A 23149-nucleotide genomic window follows, 5' to 3' on the forward strand; every position below is an offset into this window, starting at 1 on the left:
ATCAAGAAAATATCTCCCAAACAAATGAACGCAGCTCTATGAAACTTGGAACACGTATTCATCAGAACCTAATGGTAATGTTTAGTTTGTAATTTTTTATTAATTTTACCTTCATTCATGAGTTGCGCATATATTGCGAAACAGGCCAAAATTCGCATTGATCAAGGAATTTCTTCCAAACTATTGAACAGATTTGAACAAAATTTTGAATATACATTCCTAACTACCAAGCGGTGATTTTTTTGCTTATAAATTTTTTTTCGATTTTACCTTCGTTTGCGAGTTTTTTTCATTTCACCGTCATTCTTGATTTCACACTTCCTTATATTCGGCCCGTATCGCTGGGTAATTTGTCGCTTAAATTCGTGGCGATCAAGAAATTTCTTCTAAAATACAGAACAGATTTAAACAAAACTTTGTATAAAAATACCTCACCTCTCAACAGTGATGTTCAGCTTGTGACAATTTTTCCATTTTGATTTCGTTTTGCGAGTTATACAGATATAGTAGGAACAACCAGCTTTTCGATCGGTCGATCGATGGCTTCTATAAATCAGAATCAGTATACGTATAGCCCTATAACTCGCAAACAAAGGCAAAAGGAAAAAATGTAAACATCACCGTTGCTGAGGTTTAGGTATTTAAATACGTTCTGAGTTTTGTTCAAATCTGTTCAGTAGTTTGGACAAAAATTTCTTGATTACAGCAAATTTAAGCACGAATTGCTGTTTAAATCCTGAATGAAGGCGAAATAAAAAAAAAAACTTGCAAACGAAGGCACAATCAAAAAATTTTTAGCTAGGACTGTAAATTCAAAATTTTGTTCGAATCTGTTCAGCAGTTTGGAAGAAATTACTTGATCACTGTGAATTTCGGCCCGTATTGGCATATAACTATGGCAAAAACGAACGATGGCAAAATTCAAACAATTTTCACGAGCAAAACATTACCGTTAGGTCCTAATGAATACGTGTACCAAGTTTCATCGAGCTAAGTTCATTAGTTTGAGAGATATTCCTTGATCATTGAATTTGAAAATTGGCCGTGAGACCGGCCTCGAGTCCGGCCGTTAATTTGTCCGAGACGTAAACCCAGGAGAGCTAGGTTAAAAAAAAACAGAAAAAACCATCACTGGGAGTCATGTGCTGCACGTGTTGTGTACAAATCGTCTAACAAACGTTCGAACTTCTGACATTGACTTCGGACAGCCGCCCCCCTACCGTCTTCTTCTTCCTTATCGCCCCCCAAAATCTTTCCACCGCCCCGAGGGGGGCGATATTGCCCACTTTAGGAACCACTGGTCTATCATATCAATATTGTCAATATAAAATCAAGATTCCTAAAATGTAAATAAATATATACTAATCTAGAATATTGGTCAGGGTATTCTAAAATTTGTGGCAAATAATAATTTCATAGGTGATTTTAAAAAATTGTTGGCAAAAATTTGCCAAAATCTAAATTTTTGCTAAAAATGTATTTTTTACTTGATGCTGCTGAAATTTGATTGACAGTCTGATATTTATTGGTTCTTTAAAATTATGGAGGTGTGGGCTGCAGTGGGCATACCATTTCACGTAACAAGATCCACTTGATTGTTACTTCTTGGATTAGGCTTCACGCTTTGTATGGATTTCATATTAGATACGGTATTACATATTGGGTAATGGGTGATTGGGTGACAGAGTTCAATTATATTTAAATTATTATTCTAGGCATTCTGCAGAATTAGTGGCAATTATAATTTTAAAAAACATGTAATGGATTTGGCATGGGCTTATTTATGCTCTGGGCATATTAATGTATAAAATTCCATCTCTTTCAAGTAGGCCTTTGTCCACTCAGGGCTGGTATAGTCCTATTTTTTTTCTGAAATATTGCAGCTCTAATATCACACAATTTCAGTAGGTATGAAATCTCGTTGCTCTAATGTCATGTATTTTTGTTTGATTGAAAAAATTGCATTTTGCATTCCGCAAACATGTCATTTCAAAAAATTTTCTACTTCTGCAATCCGCAATACTCTGACAATCCCGCCAAAATATCATGCACAATGTAATAAGTCAATCTAAAACATTTCCTTAATGATTACGTAATTGCGGTCACATCAAAGCAGTCACAGTGCATTTTCACATGATTAGTCACCACTTAAGTAAAGACAAATGTTAATATTGACTGTTTTTTTGGTAAAATAAGAGATTAGGGCTTAGGGGTAACACGTGCTTGGAACTTGGTAAAAAGTTTGAGGCTGGCAGCTGGCTCAGGCTGCTGGCTTGTATGTAAATGGCCTTTAATGGCCAAGGTATGGAATTCACGGCTCAAAGAAATTAAATTATGGCTCAAAGAAATGGAATCACAGCTGCTGGCTGGCAAATCCAAGAAACCACAGCTTGAAAAATTCAGTTGCAGCTTGCCAAGAAGATATATTCCATGGATGATGGCCCATGCCTGTCAGGTGTCAGCCTGTGTCAAATGTCCGACAGAATTTTACAAAAATTGCTGGCAAAAAATTGATTGTTGCTTTGTTGGAAATGTGCACAGGCAACTTTTAATAATTGTGGGCAAATATGTCATTCATTTTTCATTTCTTCTATAAAAATTAGGCAAAGGCAACAGTGATAGGGGTATTATTGCAGATTAACTACATCAAAAAAAAAGGCTGTTTTTTTTTAATTATATGTTTTTTGGGGTGTAGATTACGAATCTGAAATCCATTTTTGGCGGTCGGCATCGGAAAACCGATTTTTTTCAAAAAAAAAAACACCCTTTTTTTTGGATGTAGTTAATCTGCAATAATACCGTGATAGGCTCTAAACTGGTAAATCTGACAGACTGACACTAACAGGAGTCAGAATATACCTGTGATCAGTGTCCAGTGATTCTGATTTTCATGACCTGTCCCAGGCTGTCCGCGGCCCCATGCATATATTTTTACACCGTTCACTGATTTAGAAGTATGAACAGCCTTTTAAGATAATAAACGACAATTTTTTAAACAATATCAGATTTAGGTCCAAGGAGAATTCCTCAAAGACATCCAAAACAATCTCCCTGTGATCCCGTTTAACTCTAACCATACCAGTGAATCAGTGATACCACGGCTCTCCATTCGTTCTCAAATGAATAGTTAAAAATAATTTAAACATCAGCACCTAATAAAAGTTCTTATACTAAATAGATTTTGTATGTTTTACCTTTAATTTATAGGAGCTAACATAGAGAACAATTGATAAATAAAAATAACACGCAAACGAGTTAACAGCAATAACAACCAGCCTGACGCCTCGCTGAACCCATCACAACCAGCTGTTCCAAGTACAAGTGTACAATATAAACAAACTTAACAAAGAACATCCGATTCTACGACTCAAATACTACGCAAGTACAATTTTCATTCTGTGCGAGTAATTTTTATCGATCCAAAGAAATTTTGTAAATTAATTTTTTGGCAATTACAGTTCAGAACTTCGGTTGCTTATAAATTCCCTAGTGGAACGACAAAGGTTTATTATAACTTAACATAACATGTGATGGCGCTAAAGAGTAGGCATGATGCGGCCTGTTGCCGAATCTAGAATTTTTCGTGACTTGTTCATAGATCTAAATCTTGTCGTTTGACCGGATATTTACAAGACTGACGATAGTTTTAAATAGCTACGAGACTTCCACCGGGTTCGCTATGGTGCTAGGCATTTCAAATCTGAACATATATATTTCCATAGCTTTATCTAGTCTGTTCTTGAACGCGTTCATACTCGGAGCGCCAACGATGCAATCAGAGAGGCTGTTCCACGCGTCGGTGATTCGAAGCGAGAAGAAATGTTGTCGCGTGGACAAGTTGCAGCGCAGTTTTTTCAGTTTATAGTCGTGGCCCCTGGTGTTGGTTCTTGTTTCAAATTCTAGTAATCCTTCGGGGACCTTGTATAAACCATGAGTATACTTGTATACTTCAATGAGGTCCCCACGCAGACGTCGATAACTGAGGCTTGGAAGCTTCATAATCTTTAATTTTTTTTTTCATAAACTCGTAGTTTCTGCAAGGTCTCAGAATTATTGCTACTATTTGAAACCCACGATTGAATTAGTATATATAGTTCAACCATGTTTGAAACCTACTCGCTTCGAGTCACCATGTGGAACAGCCTCCCTGATTACAATGTACACTTTCCGAGTATGAACGCGTTCAAGAACAGACTAGAGAAAGCTATGGAGAAATATATGTTCAGACCTGAAATGCCTGGCACCAAATCGAACCTGGCGGAGTACAAGATCACGATAAGTACAAGAATCGGCGACAAGCCACATCAGGCCTATTCTTCAGCGCCGACATAACTCTGATACATGGTTTCGGAATGAGGTAAACCGTAAGCACTAACGTTATTTCCCATCCTTACCTACCAGTTCATGTACGTACTTAGAAAAAGACCATTCGGACTCTGCAAAACTATTGCATTGATCAAAATCTCTCAACCAGTAAAAGATTGCGTGCATATGTTCTTGTAGTATGAACGGCGAACACGCATCATATTTGGAGCTTACTGAAGAACATTGGTGGGTTCTAGCAAATGATTTTCTCTCGAGTTCAATATCAAGTTCTCCCAACACTGGAAGCAACAAGAGTGCATGCGAACCAACATTTTGAGAGACAACAGAAAGCCAAGGAAAATAATACGCAACAAAGAAATTTCACTATAAAATTAACGTCTACACTTGATTTAAATTACACATACTGTGTACAAGTCCGCACGAATCCTTATTTTGTGTGGGAAGTATACGTCAAATAAATTCAAGTAGGAGTATGGCCAATTTCCATGAAGAGTAGCCTAACAACTGGTTGATGGCGTTGATGCAGAAGGGTCCTTAAGTGGGGTTGATGGAGGCTGATTTAAAAGTGGCTTAGATGGAGGCCAGTTTAGAAGTGGCAATGATGGAGGCCAGTATAGAAGTGGCTTAGATGGAGGAGTGTTCAGAAGTGGATTAGATGGAGGAGTGTTCAGAAGTGGCTTAGGTGAAGATGGGTTTAGAAGTGTCAGTGATGGAGGTAGGTCTACAAGAGTCGTAGATGGAGGCGGGATGCACAATCTATAATGAGGGGCCTATCTTGGTGGGCCCGCCATCATGGGCCTCATCCCACCTCCAGGACCCATCATCATGGGACCCATTGGGCCCATAGGCCCACCTGGCCCCATGGGACCTGCAAAACAATAAAATTATAGCAATGTTAGTAGAGCTATTATCCAACAATAGTTCTTAAAATGGGCCATTCTACAATACTTCTTATTCAATATTCAATAAAAATGAGGTTTTATACAACAATACTTCTTACTCATTAAAAAAAAAATAGTTAGAAATTCTGAGTATGAGAAAGAAATTCTCCATAGAGTAGGAGTATGAGAATAGCGGGCATATCAAAGATCGCCCGCTATCGATTTTGACAGAAAAAGCATAAATAGAGCATTCATATTCGGACAATGAACCGCTCATTTCTCGAGTGTAGACATTATTTTTATCATCAATAGGAATTTAACGTGCAGCAATAAAAAAATTATATGATGTGCACTCACCAGCCATGCCAGGCCCATACATGCCAGGGCCCTGGGGACCCATCATTGGTCCCCCTGGCCCCATCATAGGGCCGCGAGGTCCCATCATAGGACCCATGTTGGGTCCCATATTTGGTCCCATGTTGGGGCCCATTGGCCCTCCCATTGCCGGGCCCATGGGCCCTCTGGGGCCTGGAGGAACTGAAATAAATGGGTCATTAATCAGGGGTAGTGGATTAATAGGGTAATGGGCCATTAATCAGGGGCAATTGATTAATAGTGTAATGGGTCATTAATGAGGGGGTGTTGTGTTAATAATATCAAGGTGATATTATTAACACAACATTTGATATTTGATAATAATATCAAATGTTGTGATATTGATATTTGATAATAATAGGGTGTGAGTTGTTATATAAATAATGTGATGGGCCATTAATGAGGAAGGATGGTTCAGTAATGTAATAAGCTAATTGCAATTAGTGGATCGTTAATCAGTGGAGAGTAATTATAGAGGCATTCAGAACAAGAATATTCGGAAATTGTATTTTAAAGCAAAACTGCAAATGATTAGCAATTAAAAAACATGCTATGTGTACTCAGGCTGCTATGTGTACATACTTAGGCTGCTATGTGTACTTAGGCTGCTATGTGTACTCAGGCTGCTATGTGTACTTAGGCTGCTATGTGTACTTAGGCTGCTATGTGTACTTAGGCCGCTATGTGTACTTAGGCTGCTATGTGTACTTAGGCTGCTATTTATACTGGTTTGATTGAAGACCAGAGCGTACTTTTTATTAACAATTTTCTTATTGTTTTTTTCAATAAGCCGAACGAAACTTCTTCTTATGTCCAAATTTCAATTTTTAGCGTTGTAATAACTGTTCACTTGCTTGATAATGAATATTGATATATTCGAAACGTCGCATTCCAGTAAAATGTCATTCGGTAATCTGCTTTAGGCTGCTATGTGTACTTAGGTCGCAATGTATAATAAAACAAGGAAATAACAGTACAGCTGCACTAGAGACTGAAGGTGATCACTCACCCATGTGTGGGGGAGGTATAGCAGCGCCCGTCTTGATGCTGCCCGTCGCAGTTGAACCTGCAAGTATTCAGATGATTACAATCATTGTCACCACTGAATACAGGGCCGTATTCAGGGCAATAGGAACAGGATGTGTAAAGCATTCATAAACATGGCTTGAACCTAAAAAAATACCATATGATTTAGTAGCTAAGAAAAGTCGTACACAAATAACATTGTAAATTTCTGAGTACCAGGAATGACAAAGAAACGAGGAGACAAAATAAAAAATGGAATGGCAATGTCAGCTCATGATAATGTTAAGAATTATAAATGAATTTGTGGAAAATACAAATTACCAACATTCTTTCTAGATTACTCACAGAAGAATTTTTTTACATTGACCCTAATTTTTTTATAAAGTTACACCTATAAATATTAAGAACAATTTAAACAAGCCCTAAATGACAGTTTATATACGACGATAGTGCGTCATTGTAGCCGGGAAAGGTTCCCTCACCGGTCATCTTGCCCGCCTTGAAGGCGGCGGTGGTGGCGTCTATCATGTTCTGCGCCTGGTCCTCCATCCACTTCTGGTAATATATCTTGACGTTCTCCTTGTGCTTGCGCCCCTGGCAGTGTGTCTTGCGTACGCTCGGCTGCAAACAAAGTCTTGATTAAAATCTATTCAAATTATTAAAAGCCTGACTCGACACAAATTGAGCTATACACTAGCTATTAATAGCATAAATAGCATATGATATTACAATTTATCAATTATTTATTATTAAAAGCCTGACTCAACACTGATTGAAAATGACAAGCTATTAATAGAATAAATAGCATATGAAAAAACACATAATTGCAACAGTAATTTATAACTTCATATAAACTGCAATTAGTATACATATTCAGATGCAGGCTGTACATGAATGTTCATGTCATTATATATACAGGGTGTTTCAGAATTAAGTAACCCTTTTAATTTGTTAATAAATAAAAAACTAAGAACGTTATGAAGTTGAAACTTGTTTTATTTAAAAGAAGAACATTTTCATGGTAATATTGTATCATAGTTACGTCATTATCCTGTATAACTCGTCAGAAACACTAATGAAGGTTATGAAAGCAACGAAGAGAAGAGCCCTATTTTGTCAAAACAATTGTGGTGGGCATTTAAAAGATATTATATTTAAAAACTAGGATACAATATTACTATAAAAATGTTCTTCTTTTAAATAAAACAAGTTTCAACTTCATAACGTTCTTAGTTTTTTATTTATTGACAAATTAAAAGGGTTACGGTACTTAATTCTGAAACACCCTGTAGTTACATATAAGATGTTTTGAAGCCTTCATATTGCAAAAAAAAAAACTTCACTAAAATATATGGAAACTGATGTCCTGTATATATATCCTGAAGGAAACTGAATATATATATAGGTTACACATATATTTACAAGAAAGATATGGAAATATATTTTTATTGTTTATACATAAATATATTCATCAAATACATTTCTAATATGTAAATTAGAATATAAAAATATCTAATTTTATAATCAATGCAATTATGTCAAAAGATTCACTAGACAGGCAGAGAGAAACTGGTTACACAATACCAATGGATCCCAAATATCACACAAGTATTTAAATATTAATAAAGAAAAGATTATATACAACAGCAATTCTTGTTTCAATTTAAAGCAACAAAATCAAAAGATCAAACCAAAAAAATTAAATATTTTTACAACATTGAGTAAGTTAAAGCAACAAAATCATATGAAGATCAAACACATAACATAAAATATTTTCACAAACATTGAGTAAGTTAAAGCAACAAAATCATATGAAGATCAAACACATAACATTAAATATTTTCACAAACATTGAGTTAAGTTATCACATTTATCTTACTCACCGAGTCATGAGTGAGGTGCGTGTCGCAGTAGTCGCAGTAAAACCTGCACACAAAATATGCTTATAGTTTTACATAAGTTAATGAAATAGTAATTCATTAAAGATAAAATGATGACTTAATGAGATGGTAAGACAAAAATTATCTCCAATAAACAACAAGAATAATTCAAGAAAATTTTTTATTATAGAGAGATCTTTACAAAGACTGTATAAAATAAATGCTTCTATTGCAGTCATTTAAATTACAATAAAAATTGCAGTTCCAATGAGAAAAAAAAATAAGTCACTAAAAATTATATGTTGAAGAAAGATTTCATTCTTGCCACTGTTGCAGAATAATAACATAACTGTAATTTTATTCATGATATTGATGTACAATTGAAAATCTGAGATAAAAAAAAAATGTATGGAAAATCAGCCGTTCCATAAGAACAGTTAAAAGCTTTGTAGAGATTAGTTTGGTGCAATAGTAGTACATATATAGCTATTTTCAATTAATATATATATAATATATTGCTTATTAATTGATAAAAATAAAACAGAATATTGTTTATCTTGTACTTAATATAAAGAACCTACTTTAAGTAATGGAGAAAATTTACACCCAAAGGCTTTGTATTGCATTCTTTATGAATTACTGGGATTAGAATTTGCTGTAAAATTCCATGTATTTGTTATTGGTTTGTAGTTACACAGACAAATGAATAGCAGGGCAATTTTTTACAACACTTCTCATTAACTTCACTCCTTGTTTGTCTGTCTGTCTGTACCAGGTATGCTATAAATCTTATAATAGATATTTAACACACTTCTACCTGTAAAATCGATCTGAAATTTTGCACACTTGCGTAAAGTTGGAGACAATACGTGAATCATTTGACAGAATAAATAATTTTAAAAATTAATTTTTTTTCATTATTAAAAAAATTTAAAAATAATTTTGTCTGCTACAAATCTTATAATCCATATATGACACAATTTGACCTGTCCAATTGATCTGAAATTTTGCACAATTGTATAAAGTCAGAGACAATGCACGAATCAATTGACAGAATAAATAATTTTGAAAATTTACAAAATTTTGATATCTTAAAAAATTTGAAAAACAATTTTTTTTCAATATTTGACAATAAAATTAGAAATTCATTGTACAAGTGGATTGTTCAGACACTTGACCAAGACACTGGATTGTTCAGAAGTGTTGTCTTTAAAAAGTAATTTTTAAATGCATATTATTCAAGTAATTGTTTCAGTTATTGGGTACAATGCAAGGGCGATATATATACTGTCTTTAATCAATACAAAATTTTAAGGGGAGCATCTGATCCCAAAAAAACTTTTTTATTTATGGACGGATCGCTTCAAAATTTGGTACACATGCGAAACAGAATTTAAGACTTTTTTTGTTACTGTGAATTTTTTGAAAAAAGGAAAGAAAACATGAAATTCTTAGAAAACGGCCAAAAAAAGGGGGTACCGGTACTGTAGAAATCTATCTAGTCCTAGGATTTTCAAACTACAACATCAAGACACATATTATTTGATGTGTAATGACCATATCTATAAAACTATCTAGGCATTTTTTTAAATTCTCATTTTTGTGGGTGGGGGAGCATTTTTCATAAATTTTTCAATTTTACCCCCTGCCACCCCCACTATGGCGGAACAAAATTCAAAATTATACCGAAATTGGAAAAACCCCTAGAATTGTTTGTAGATCTCTTTGTTGTAGACTGCATATTTATTGTGCCTGGACAGCATTATTCTCATAGGATTTTGTTAAGGGGCTCCACCACCCCCACCCTTTTGGGATCTGACGTGAACACATAAATCAACGTACAGAGATGGATGTAGTACCATTTGATGTGGCAGAATGTAAGCTTAAAGATGAGCATAAAAACAGGAAAAGTCAAAATTGTCAATTTTGGACCCAGACACTCCCCTTAAGATAACTTGAGAACAGTGGTACCCAATACATACAATGTGGTGTCCCATACATACAATTAGGTGCCCATACATAAACAAAACATTTTGGGTGCCCTCATGCTGCAGAATATTTTAGTGAGAGCATGTGTCTGGTCTCTGTAAGGTGTCTCATTCTATTCATTATAATTCAGACATAATATTCATTTGATGTGGTAGAGATTGATGAAAAAGTACTAGACCTGAGTCAGCGTCTGGACAATATCATGAGATAGATCACATGATCAAGACCTCAGTATTGGGCAGAAGCTGAGATTCTATAAAAGGGCTAAAAAACTTATCAAGGCCCCCCAGAACGTAACTCGCACCACAATGTAACTCGTGTTAAAGCTACCATAAAAGGGGGTAACTTAGACTAAATTTTTTTAATGATGCCATTTTTTTACTAGCTAAATTGAACTTAAATTGAAACATGCAAAATACCACCTCTAGGTTCACTCATCATAAATTACTGGCTCCTGCCTCTCATAGTTTTGAAGTAATTTAAAAAAAGTGATAGTCTTTGTTACCCCAGCTCTTGGGGTATCTTAGACTGGGTGGTAAAATCAATTATATTTTTTGGTAAAATAAGTCAAGGTTTTGGTGCTTTGTAGTAGAACTATTCTAGTTACACATGCAAATGACAAATTTGAGGAAAGTGTCATAGTTTGCAAATGGGGGGCGCCACTCCTGAATGGGGGAACTTAGACCANGCCCATTTGGGGGCGGCGCCACCCATTTGCAAACTATGACACTTTCCTAAAATCTGTCTTTTGCATATGTAACTAGAAGAGTTCTACTACAATGCACCACAACCTGGAGTTATTTGGAGTTATTTTACTAAAAAATAAAAATAATTTTACCACCCAGTCAAAGAAATCCCAAGAGCTGGGGTAACAAAGACCATCATTTTTTTTTTAAATTAAGACCATCAAAACTATGAGAGGCAGGAGCCAGCAATTTATGGCGAGTAAAGCTAGAGTATAGACCTGTATTTTGCATGTTTCAATTTAAGTTTAACTTATCTAGTAAAAAAATGGCATCATTTTGAAAAAAAAAGTGGTCAAAGTTACCCCATTTTACGGTACTGTTAGTAATTGATGAGTACGCTCTGCATGCTTCAAATATTTTAAAATGAAGTTTTATTCCCAGTGTCCCGAGTAGCCCCGTTTGATGGGGCTACTTGAGACACTTTTTTTTTTTGCTTCTGGCTCCTTACGAATAGCATATGGAATTTTTTTGAAGATGCCATTCGATAGCCCTCGCAAAGAGCTATAAAATGAGCCTAAATTCGTTTATGAAATGTTTCATCGTAAGAAGTTATTAACAAAAACGCTTAAAACCGTCCCGAGTAGCCCCGGTTGACGGTAGTGTTTGAGTTTTGGGGGTTTTTGTTAAAAAATAAAAAAGTGGTCTAAGTTACCCCGGGAGTCTAAGTAACCCCCTTTTATGGTACTTCGGCTTAACAGTCAATGTCTTAGCCTTATACCACTAATTTAACCCTTGTGTATAACCACCCCATATCAAAGTAAGTCCTCTAGACAGATGGTGTCTTACTTATCCCTCATCAACTTAGTCTATGAACCCTGTCTTTAGGTTCAGGTAGAAATAAGTGCATCTGGTACTCATGGTACTGAACTGAGAAACTTTAAAACTTAAAAGTTCCAAATTTCAGAAAATGACACATTTATAAACCATAATTATTTAAATCAAGCAAAAATACATTACATTAAGGCTGCAAAATTCAACACCTGCTAAAATTATACATTAGAACTGTAATATTTCAGAAAAAGTAGGACTTCTCCAAACTAGTATGAGTATGGAGGTAAATAGTGCTTTCACTCACTCTTGTGGTGAGGGTCAGGTCAGGAAAAGACCTACTTTTTCTGGAATATTGTGGCTCTAATATCATATAATTTCAGTAGGTAAGAAATCTCGCAGCTCTAAAGTCATGTATTTCTGTTTGATTGAAAAAAATTGCAGTTTGCGCTTTGCAAACATGTCATTTCATTAAATTTTCAACTTCCGCAATCTGCAGTACTTCAATACTCCTGCCAAAATATTATGCAGAACGTAATGATAAGTCAACAAAAAGGTCTTGTTGAAGATCGCATAGTAGCGGTCATGCCAGAGCGGTCAGACTGCATTATCATGTGTTCAGTTGCTATAAAAGTAAAGACAAATATTACCTACTGTTGCCATTTCTAGGGTAAAATTAGAGATTTGGGTAACACATGCACAGGACTTTGCAAATAAGTTTGCAGCTAGCAAATGGCTCTTCATGGCCAAGATATGGAATTCAAGGCTTAAATAAATGGAATCACGGCTGGCAAATCCATAAAACCACAGTTCGAAAAATCCAGTCGGGACTCAACAAGAAGATATATTAAAATGCCACGTGTCGATCAGCAAAAAAAGGCTTTTCTCCTAGACTCCTACTATGTTCCTGGCATTTCTATGGCCCTTGACTTATTTCTTCAGTAAAAAATTTATAAAATTAATATTTTGTCTACAATTAATAATAATAACCAGTGAAATTATATTTCCAATCTGCTACTTCCTACTTCTGCCAACATTCAAAATTGGATTCAATATCGATCTAGCCCACAGTGGAAAATTTTGAATTGGCAAAAATCCCCATGAATTGGCAAAAATACCCATGAATCTGGCCAATTTTGCTGTTCCTAAGGTCTCTTTTCTAAGTATTCAGCAAAAATAAGAAAATGGCTAATTTTTATCCATGACTTTGGAATAAAATCCATGAAAATTTATGTGAAACAATAATTTTCACTGACAATTTTAGGAAATTTTGGCCCAATGGACCAATATTCAAAGTAGGAATCTGGCCAGGTGAAACTAAAAGAACTTACTCAGTTCAAAAATACAAGGTGGGGTAAACGCACCATATTCCGACATCGTGGGTAATTCCGACACTTCTCAACTTTTTCTGTTATATTAAGCTTTGTCTTAGTTCCATGCATGCGTAGATGGTTGAAATAGTGACGTCATACGATTGCGCGCCAGATTCCCGCAAAACACTAGGTCTGGCGAGAAAATGTTAGATCCTCAGAGTGANGAAAAAAATCGGTTTTCCGATGCCGACCGCCAAAAATTGATTTCAGATTCGTAATCTACACCCCAAAAAACATATAATTAAAAAAAAAACACCCTTTTTTTTGGATGTAGTTAATCTGCAATAATACCCTAATTTTAACATAGTGGCAAAGCAGAGAGTTTTTTAGACTCTCCCTCAAGTTCATTTTTGAGTCCTATAAGTAGACCAGTGAAGTATCTTGGATACCAGAATTATCATACATAAGAAATCTGTTAAAATCTCGAGTAAATGAGGAAATTAAAAATGAACCGATTCTAAAAAATCACTGGTTTGCCTGGCTTGCCACTATGGAACTAAACCATCACCATGGTTTAGTTCATGTGATTGATGGTTCCATCAATCACATGGAACTAAACCATGGTGATGGAACCATCAACGAATGCATGGAACTAAAACAAAGCTTAATATAAAGGAAAAACTAGAGAGGTGACGGAATTACCCATGATGTTGGAATATACTGCGTTTACCCTATGTCCAGGTGTGTTTACCCTAAATTATAAAAGGAAACGATAGTTTTAGATTTTGAAATTAAATTTCATAAGCGGTTGTTTTACTTGTTTAACATTTACAAACATTTATTGCACCATCTGAAATTCTGAAAAAATAACTGAATTCCACCCCCACCATGCCTTTAAAATTGAGTGATAAACTCAGTTTCATACCTAAATCCAGTCAAGGCTGAGAAAGAAAACATTGTTTACAAATGCAGTAAAACTGTACACTTTACTAGGGACTTGCCTAGGGCCTAGGCTGCTATGAATGTTCTTGGATTGAGTAAAAACTAAACTCAGCTAGACTAAAACCTCTTCCTAAAGGTCAACAACTTATTAATTTGTAAGCTATTTGTCACTAAATTTTCAATACATAAGAATTACCTACGATTTGCGTGGAACATAAGACATTTACTGTAACTGTTCCAAAGGGTATAGTTTTACTTACTTTGGCATGATAATGATTCAATTTAAAATTCTCAATACTAATAAAGCAGCAAAAGACTTCACTCTCAAGTCTCTTTCTTGAAAGCTGCACGCCGCTGGATAAGCTCGGAACCGCTGACCGCTCGACACAAACGTTCTACCCGGTAAAGTGAATCTCCTGAAGACTCTCTAAACGTCCTGTATTACAAAATTTCACAGCTAATAATCAGGATGATGCCAATTTTTATTCGCTGCTCATTATTCGTACCATAAATTCAATTTAGAAGATATTGTGATTAAATCCAATTCTTATCGATCTTTTTATATGCTAGCCTTATGGTATAGAAGATAAAAAAAATCGCAACATAGGCAATAGGGTGCTACCGCATGGCTTTTTAGTTGAAAATGTTACATAGTTTTTAGTGTAAATTTAAATTACACATTTCTATTGCAAAAATGAATAATGAGATAAACTAGCGCACATAGGGAATATAATGATTTGATATAAAATTTAGGTAATTATTAGCTTCATCGCAGGATCCACAAGAAGATGCAAAATTGCAAATGCGCTGACTAAAATAGTTACATTATATTTGAAAGACATCACCCAAGTCTATAAATTTTCATTTACAGCATTTATGAAATAAGCTCACCCACGAAACTTTCTTATGAAAAACCTATCTAGTTCTACTTTAATTTCCAAAAACCATTCCAGTAGTAAAACCCATCCCAGAACTACTGAACACGGTAATTTCCATTGACACATTAGAAAACGATCCTATCACTAACTGGATCATTATTCACCGCCGGGAGTTCAACATCGTAGCCATCGGCTGGATTCAGTATCATAACCCCTAAGAACGACTCCAATATGAATAATTTCATATATTATAATTCTAATGGCAGTGAATTTGTGTAAAGAATTGGCACTTGCCGTGTTTTTACACAAGTGAGTGAGTTGTCATTCTAACAGAGTTGCCGACGCGAGTAAAGATGCCTTTGAGCTCAGCAGGCAAATTTGGTCGCATGCGCAGTTTGGTCGAATGAGAAGATTTGAGAAGAATACCCCTCGTATGAGTTTGGACTTTCTCTAAAAATTTACCTCATTGCACATCTTTCTATAATCGATAATTCAGAAGTGCGCGACCGACATTGATTGACTCACAATTTCCGAAGGCTTCCTCTACAGCGAATATGGAAATCATATTCGTTAGCGTTTCCCCAACTATCCAGTCAAACATTTTCTATCAGCAAATTAAATTTCATCTTTGTTCTGAAGCTCACAATTATCCGCCATCTACAAATAAAATTATTATATTTTTCCTTTCATGATTTTTTTGTTAAATGGTCAAAACATTTTAACATGCTAATTTGTATGTTCAACACCACACTTACCTGCAAGCTTCATTGGCGAATTTTCATTTGCTGCGTATATATGCTTTTTTCTGAATATCCATATTATCATATAAGAAACGATATAATATAAAATATTATCCTGAAATGAACTACATATAGTATATGAGCAGAAAATGTGCATGTATGCGTAAACTTGTGAGGCAAGTCACATGCAGTTATGTTCGAACGTCGTGATTCAAGAATAAATTAGTTGGTGAGGCAACCATTTTCTATGTTGCGCAGACCTTCAACGTAGTGCTCAGTAGCTGTGGGTCGGGTGCGAATCACGTTACCAATATTAACAAGCATACTGCTAAGAACTCTAATATATTTTTGATCCCGAGTACGTCTGTATAGGCGGGCGGGATATTATGTAATTATGAAATACTTGATTAGAGAACTGGTACACCTTCCGTCTGTCTCATCACGTCAGTACGTAAGTCACGTGATCTGCAGTATCTTGGTTACCGAGTTTTCACAGGCAGACGCGCCTCAGTACCTCAGAATACGCCGTTCAAATTGCTTACACTTAAATTCACTCCATGACTATTTCAATGGCTCACAACTAGGTCTCCAAATTCAATAATCAATTTACGGCCGGACTCGCGGCCGGCCTCCAAATTCAATGATCAATTTACGGCCGGACTCGCGGCCGGCCTCCAAATTCAATGATCAATTTACGCCCGGACTCGCGGCCGGTCTCCAAATTCAATGATCAAGGAATATCTCCTAAACTACCGAACGCAGCTCGATGATACTTGGTATTCGTATTCATTAGCACCTAACGATGTTTAACTTGTGATTTTTTTCAAAATTTCGCCTTCACTCGTGAGTTGTATGGCGATAAGGGCTGAAATTCGTAGAGTTCAAGAAATTTCTCACAACTACTGCACATATATGAACGAAATTTTGAATATAAATCCTAACCACCCAACGGAGATGTATAGCTCCTGAATTTTTTTTTATTTCTCCTTCATACGGAGATATTTTTTGACCGTATATTATATATACGTGGCGAACCCTTTGCGACTACCATTTCGTATGGAGGACGCCCTGGGCTTGCCATGTATGACGTACAGAACATGAGACAACATGACTACATTTTGTATGGAGGACGCCCTGGGCTTGCAATGTATGACGTACAGAACATGCGACAACATGTGCACGACACGATCCAAATGAATCGAATTGAGCCTTTTCCAGTGACTCGACGACTTTCATGCTGGGAAATTAAGGAAGGACTTGAATATGGACTCCATAAACCAAGGGTATTATTATTATATATACAGGATTCAATCATATTGTGATTGTATCCCTAAAATAGCCCTCTCTGCCCTGAGTGCGGCGTAATAGATACACCAACCATCACCTCTTCAGCTGCCCTTAGTTCCCTTAGTATTTGTTCGGGACGTAGCAGTCCCAGGCCACGATGGATCGCCGCCTCTGATTATCGTTCATCCGCCCTCATTTGGGCCACCTGATGCACGATGCTGTTGCTTGCTTCTCGCCGCTGGTAGTGTTGCAGGGGAGGTCGATCTGGGATTGTGCCCAGGAAGACGTCCAGTCGTCTCTTGAAGGTCTCCAGGGTGAACTCCACCTCTCTTAGATCCCTTGGTAGGACATTAAACAACCTCGGCCCGGCCACGGAAAGGGATCCTTTCCGCAGGGATCGAAATTTGACCACCGATCTGTTACGTATAGTGGGGGGATCCTGCACAGTCTTCCCCTTCTTTCGTTATGGCGTGTCTCAATCTTAAAGGTCTCGCTTTCTGAGTTTGGTGCCATTCTGGTTATCATTTTCCATGTGTATAAAATGACATACCACTCCCGTCTCCTCTGCAGTGAGTACAGACCCAGTCGTTGTAACCTCTCCCAGTAGTTCAACTCTTCCATCCCTCTGATCCTGGAAGTGAAGATTCGTTGGACCCCTTCCCGTTGGCGCATTGCGCCTAGTGTGAACGGAGTCCAGGGCTGGCAGCAGTATTCAAATATAGGTATTACAAGGGCTCCGAAGAGTGTGATCATCGGTTCCGCTTCTCTCGTTCTGAGTGCCCGCCAGATCCACCACATTTGTCGCCCACCTCTTGCGGTTATTGCCGCTATGTGATCACCAAAATTGACCTGATTGTTCATCAAAACTCCTAGATCGCGAACGAGTCGCTTCTCTTTGATTTTCGAGTTGTCAGGTGCCAGGTAGCGGAGCTCCATTCCTGCTCTTCCACTACCTCTGTACCTCAGAACCTCAAACTTGGTCCCGTTGCACTGCATGCTGTTCACTTTAAGGGCCCAGTCATATATTGTCCATCGCACCTCACCTCGCTAACCTTACTGGACCTCTGGTCTAACCCTGGACCGACTGCGGCATTCCTCTCCTCACTCCCATCGTTTTCCGACATCCTTGGAGTGGATCCTCCGCGCCCTCCTCCTCCCCCGGAGCCGCCGCCTTTACGGGGCGCCGGCGAGCGGCAGTTCCTGGCAACTAACAACAACAAGGATATATGCAATATGTCCCATTTGTAACCAGGAAGATACAACTAACAACAACAAGGATATATGCAATATGTCCCATTTGTAACCAGGAAGATACAACTAACAACAACAAGGATATATGCAATATGTGCCATTTGTAACCAGGAAGATACAACTAACAACAACAAGGATATATGCAATATGTGCCATTTGTAACCAGGAAGATACAATATCTCACACTTGCTGCTAACATGTACCAGATTTGCAGTACCAAGAACAGCCTTTGCTGCCGCGTTGGCAGACATTGCAGTTCCTTGGAGACTGAGCACAGCCCTAGCAGCTCAGATCCCTGCAGCAAAGCGCCCTCTTGTATTTTCTAACATGTCACAATTTCTGTTGCAGTCTCAAATGCTGGCTTTACTATGATGCCAAAAGAGCTATATATAATTGACTTATGTCTTGTTCAGTCTAATTTTCTCTCAGGTTCAGTCTCCTGACATGAGCAAGTTTTATCTGTGAGGCCTGCTGCAGTCCCGTGATAACTTGCACATTGGCACCAGAAGCTGTACTCTAAACTAGCAAAGTACCAAGTTTGGTGTTCTGCTCTTTCTCTCTGACAGGGAACAGGCTGGCAGGTGCTTCGGACACCACAAGTCTTAAAACCAATTATAAAAAAAGAGCCTCGCTTCTCAAATGCCAGCATTTAGGCATTGTTGACCGATGAACAATATTTTTCATGTATAAAAGACTTACAGCAAGCAGGCAAAACATAAGTTTGTTGCAATACTGCGGACAACAACATTGCTCTGGATACATTGTAAGTGATTTGCCTTCGAATTCATATAAATCAGGCAGTTATAAACAAGCTCACATACAGTTAAGAAACACTCTTTGAATGAATAATTTTAATGAGAGGGTCGAATTATAATTCATAGTAATGGTTAGAGGATATTATATTATGCTATTGGTTTCCAGTGTTCGTTCAAACTGAAGAAAATATTTAGATTATGAAAAAGGGGGAATTCTTTTTTATAATAATTTAGTTAATAATGTGACGGTGGGCGGTGCTTTACGATTCCATGAATGTGAAAGCAAAATAATCTAACGCTCACATCGGTGGACAATGTATGACTGTCTCGACAATAATATTCAATAATGAAATAATCTCTGCATTTCATTAGGGGGGTCGCTGGAAGCAACTCTGGGTTACATTATACTGCACCTCACAGAGTGATAATTTCAGTCCCATTATATTGATGGCACAACATTACAGATTTTGAATTAACTGATGTGGCGAAATATCTACTCAAAAAGCCGAGAATTTTTTAATAAAGCTCAAATGCTGATACGCTAGGAATTCAACTAAGCTATGTTTAATAATTTTAGCTTGCACTTAAATTTTTTTACTACATTTCATGTAGAAATTAAATCATAAAAAAATTTCAATTATTTAAGCAGGAAATTATGGCACATAAGTTATTGCACTGAGTTTTATAACAATGGCAAAAAATGCTTTTAGTTCAAATACAGTTTATTTTAAACGTAATTATATCTAAATAACAAAATTGTACTACTAGTAAAAATGGATATATGCCTACCAATACTTACTATTGCATATAGTTTCGTTTAAACACTCCACATAGCATCGAGATCAAAATTTCTAACAATAAAGAGACACGCTCATCACTCATTAGAAACTCGCATTTGTTTATATATAAAACCACTGCGAATAAACCTGCAGATACAAATGCATTAGCATAAAATACAGATTATCTAGAGGTTAATGACTGTATTACAAGTGTTGTAAGCTTTGAATCGTAGCTAACCCTGAGCCAAACATGAACCTGAGCCAAACATGTCAGATGTCATGGTATTTTGCGGATACGAGCTAAAAATCACTGTCGTAATAAAGAACTAGTGCGTGACGTCATGTAGCAAGTTGTAATGTGGTCCGGCTGCGACTAGGTGTTGTCAGTCTCTATGCAATAGCCAGTACGAATGGACCTGACCCCTGCTGTTCTATGATGTAAGTGCATATATACCCAAGTTTATTCGATCCTTGATCCCACAACAATCACTATACGTTTCTACAGTGACATGTTAGAAGGAGTTCTTCATAGCATATATACATGGCACTTTAATAACCAATGTTGTACGTAACATCAATTGCATCCTGCTACATGTTAAAATGATCATTGAATTGATGGTGACAAGAATACAATGACTTGGAAGGGATAGTTGCGCATTGTATATTGTGAAGTTTTAAACACACGTTACTTGCTTTAATTTTGCACTTCAAGCTCTGATCATGAGTACATCAATAACATAAACTATTAACAGTTATTGAAATAACGGTTATAATGTTTCTATTTGTATATGCGTTGTAGGAAAAAATTTCCATATAATTATGCATAGTTTAAGGCTAAAATTTCTAAAGGTATAAATATTTGAAGCCTGCAAAAGTGAATGTTACATAATGTAAAGTTGACTTAGAAATTCATGTTGCTCTTGCGATATAATTATGCATAGTTTAAGGTTAAAATTTCTAAAGGTATAAATATTTGAAGCCTGCAAAAGTGAATGTTACATAATGTAAAGTTGACTTAGAAATTCATGTTGCTCTTGCGATTGCAGGCGCCACTTGCCACTGTGGACCACTTAAGCATGAAGTTTGGAGGGCTGCTCGCTCCAATGACGAGTTCATCTGAAAATGCAAATGACTTCTTAATATTGTTTGCAAGTAAAATGTAATTATAACAAATGATCTTCTTATTTAACTCATTCCATTTATATGACAGAAAATGTTGAGTGATCTTCTTCACAATTATAATTCCCCCACTGGGTTTGAACTGCCTAAAAATTATAAGTGTGATAATAAACTTAAATTAAGTAATTTATTGCCTTAAATTACTTGAAGGTTTATTATTTTTTGTTGGATATAGTTACACTTATTTTCATTTCAATTGCTCCAAAAATACTCGCATAACTCTGATAGAATAAACTTAGTTAAAGCAACCTATAGTTATATTCTTTATAATGATTACAGTAACCTTTGCAATATATGCATCAGAGAAATTGCTCAGATATCTACCTGAAGTACATTTTCAAGTAAGTATCCCATACAAGATAATAAATACACACAAGAGATACTTAAAAACTTAACAAACATTTGGCAGCATGTGAGCCTTACTAAGGAAAACACATGCTGAATACTTACAATACTGGTAATGCTTTGCAGAAAAACAGCCTGAGACAACAGCACCGCAATGTGTAGATGACTGATTTTGCACCATGTCACCTGTAAATAAATTAGAAGAATTAGAATAAATTAGAATTAGACCTGTAAGTGAGGAGGTGTGGCTAACCACTGTGCTACAGTGGATATAAAAATGGTTATATAATATATATGTACTGTAACAGCTACAAGATGTCTCAATTTAATTTGTTTTCAGAACTAGGAGCTCAGATGTCATGTATTTAGGTTCAGTCAAAAACATCACAGCTTGTGAATATATCATTCCTTAAAATGTGAACTTCCACAGTCTTGTAGCAGACTCCTGTGCAACTACAAGAAAATAGTGGTGGACTTGTGGTCCTGTCTTGCTACAATAAAAGACTAAAACTTTTCATCAAAAAATAAATTTACATGCTTAAAATTGCCTTTATATTGGAGGAAGATGTATTTGTTGCTATTTTTGTAGTATAATCAAAGATGGCTGGATACTGCAATTGCAGCTCAAAAAAGTTGCTTCATCTAGAATATGCCTAATGTTTACAGTGTTTAAAAATGCACTTGCTATTTTCCCTAGATGCAAAGTCATTATTATTGGAACTCCTACAATCCAGTTGCAGCTCAGCAATATTTTCCACCCTAGACTTTGGAGCCATTCATTGTGCTCCTGCCATTGTCTTTGAATAATGCATTTCATGGATGTTTTTGTATTGAAAAAATAAAACTTCAGGGTTGGGAGTTAAGAACACTTGTAGTAGGGGTGAAACATATCTAATTCTGTCTCTGTGACATGACTGAAGTATTTCCACTATTTCTGGCTCCCTGTCAGAGAGGTAAAAATATCAGGAAATATGCAATTCATATAAAAGAAATCATGCAGGTTACTTTGGCTCCAAAACTGTCAGTGGAAGTGGAGTTTTTTGAGAAGCTGAGAAAGTTGATATTTTTCTTATCTGTCTTTAATTAGTTCACTACCCATAAAATATATCCCTAAAAGTAAAAGTTACTGTTATAGAAATAATTTTGATTGCCATGCAGCCATTCCATGGCTTTCCATCTTGAGTCTTGACTATCAAGCCCTACCTATTTAGCTATTTGAGTACCTAATAATACTATAAAGATCTGTAATCAATATGAAATATTGGGAAATTGGCAGAACTACTAAGCAGAAGTTTCCTAAGATTGCAGGCAGAAACGATTGCTTTGCAGCTTTGCCCGTTCACATAGACATAGGCTAATTTGCAAAAATTACAGAATGCAGAGATATATAATTTTTCAATAAAGAAAAGGATAACAGGTTGTAGTAACTAGTAACAGCTGAACTTTGATGTCTTCCCAGTTGTTTTACCCAATTTATGGGTGGCTTCTGCCAAATTTTCTACTACTTTGGATAGGCTAAGTAGTCTGATCAAGACCTGCTTAATATTTTGCAATTTAATCCTGTGATTACCTCACAGATAAAATTGATTCCCAATAATAATAGCCAACACGCTGATCAAATAATACCATAATATAGTTACAACTTACTAGAGTTCATGACATGAATAGTAAACAGCTTGAATTTCTTTA

At 36.3% G+C, this 23149-nt stretch overlaps 1 protein-coding gene and 1 long non-coding RNA gene across 2 annotated transcripts; both read right to left on the reverse strand.

Annotated features, from left to right (window-relative positions):
• Positions 1-4680: 4680 nt before the first annotated feature.
• Positions 4681-14640, reverse strand: LOC108668739 (U1 small nuclear ribonucleoprotein C). Its single transcript, XM_018155986.2, has 6 exons — positions 14507-14640; positions 8492-8534; positions 7091-7229; positions 6592-6648; positions 5565-5744; positions 4681-5194 (listed from the first exon to the last, which is right to left on the reverse strand). Exons 1-6 carry the CDS (start codon positions 14512-14514, stop codon positions 5097-5099), a joined length of 525 nt encoding a protein of 174 aa, XP_018011475.1. The 5' UTR covers positions 14515-14640; the 3' UTR covers positions 4681-5096.
• Positions 14641-20427: 5787 nt separating this feature from the next.
• LOC125179495 lies at positions 20428-23147 on the reverse strand. The gene is made up of 3 exons (XR_007157285.1): positions 23108-23147; positions 21566-21646; positions 20428-21052 (listed from the first exon to the last, which is right to left on the reverse strand). It is a non-coding gene; the product is annotated as an uncharacterized LOC125179495 (long non-coding RNA).
• Positions 23148-23149: the final 2 nt, after the last annotated feature.

The sequence above is a fragment of the Hyalella azteca genome, unplaced genomic scaffold (genome assembly GCF_000764305.2).
Source record: "Hyalella azteca isolate HAZT.00-mixed unplaced genomic scaffold, Hazt_2.0.2 contig2205, whole genome shotgun sequence".
Classification (NCBI taxonomy): domain Eukaryota; kingdom Metazoa; phylum Arthropoda; class Malacostraca; order Amphipoda; family Hyalellidae; genus Hyalella; species Hyalella azteca.

What these genes read in the sequence shown, in the direction of transcription:
- LOC108668739 (XM_018155986.2), bottom strand. An exon ending in CAAGGCGGGCAAGATGACCG is followed by an intron (nt 6,649 to 7,090) that starts GTGAGGGAACCT and finishes GAATACTTGCAG; the next exon opens with GTTCAACTGCGACGGGCAGC. An exon ending in GTATGGGCCTGGCATGGCTG is followed by an intron (nt 5,195 to 5,564) that starts GTGAGTGCACAT and finishes ATTGTTTTGCAG; the next exon opens with GTCCCATGGGGCCAGGTGGG.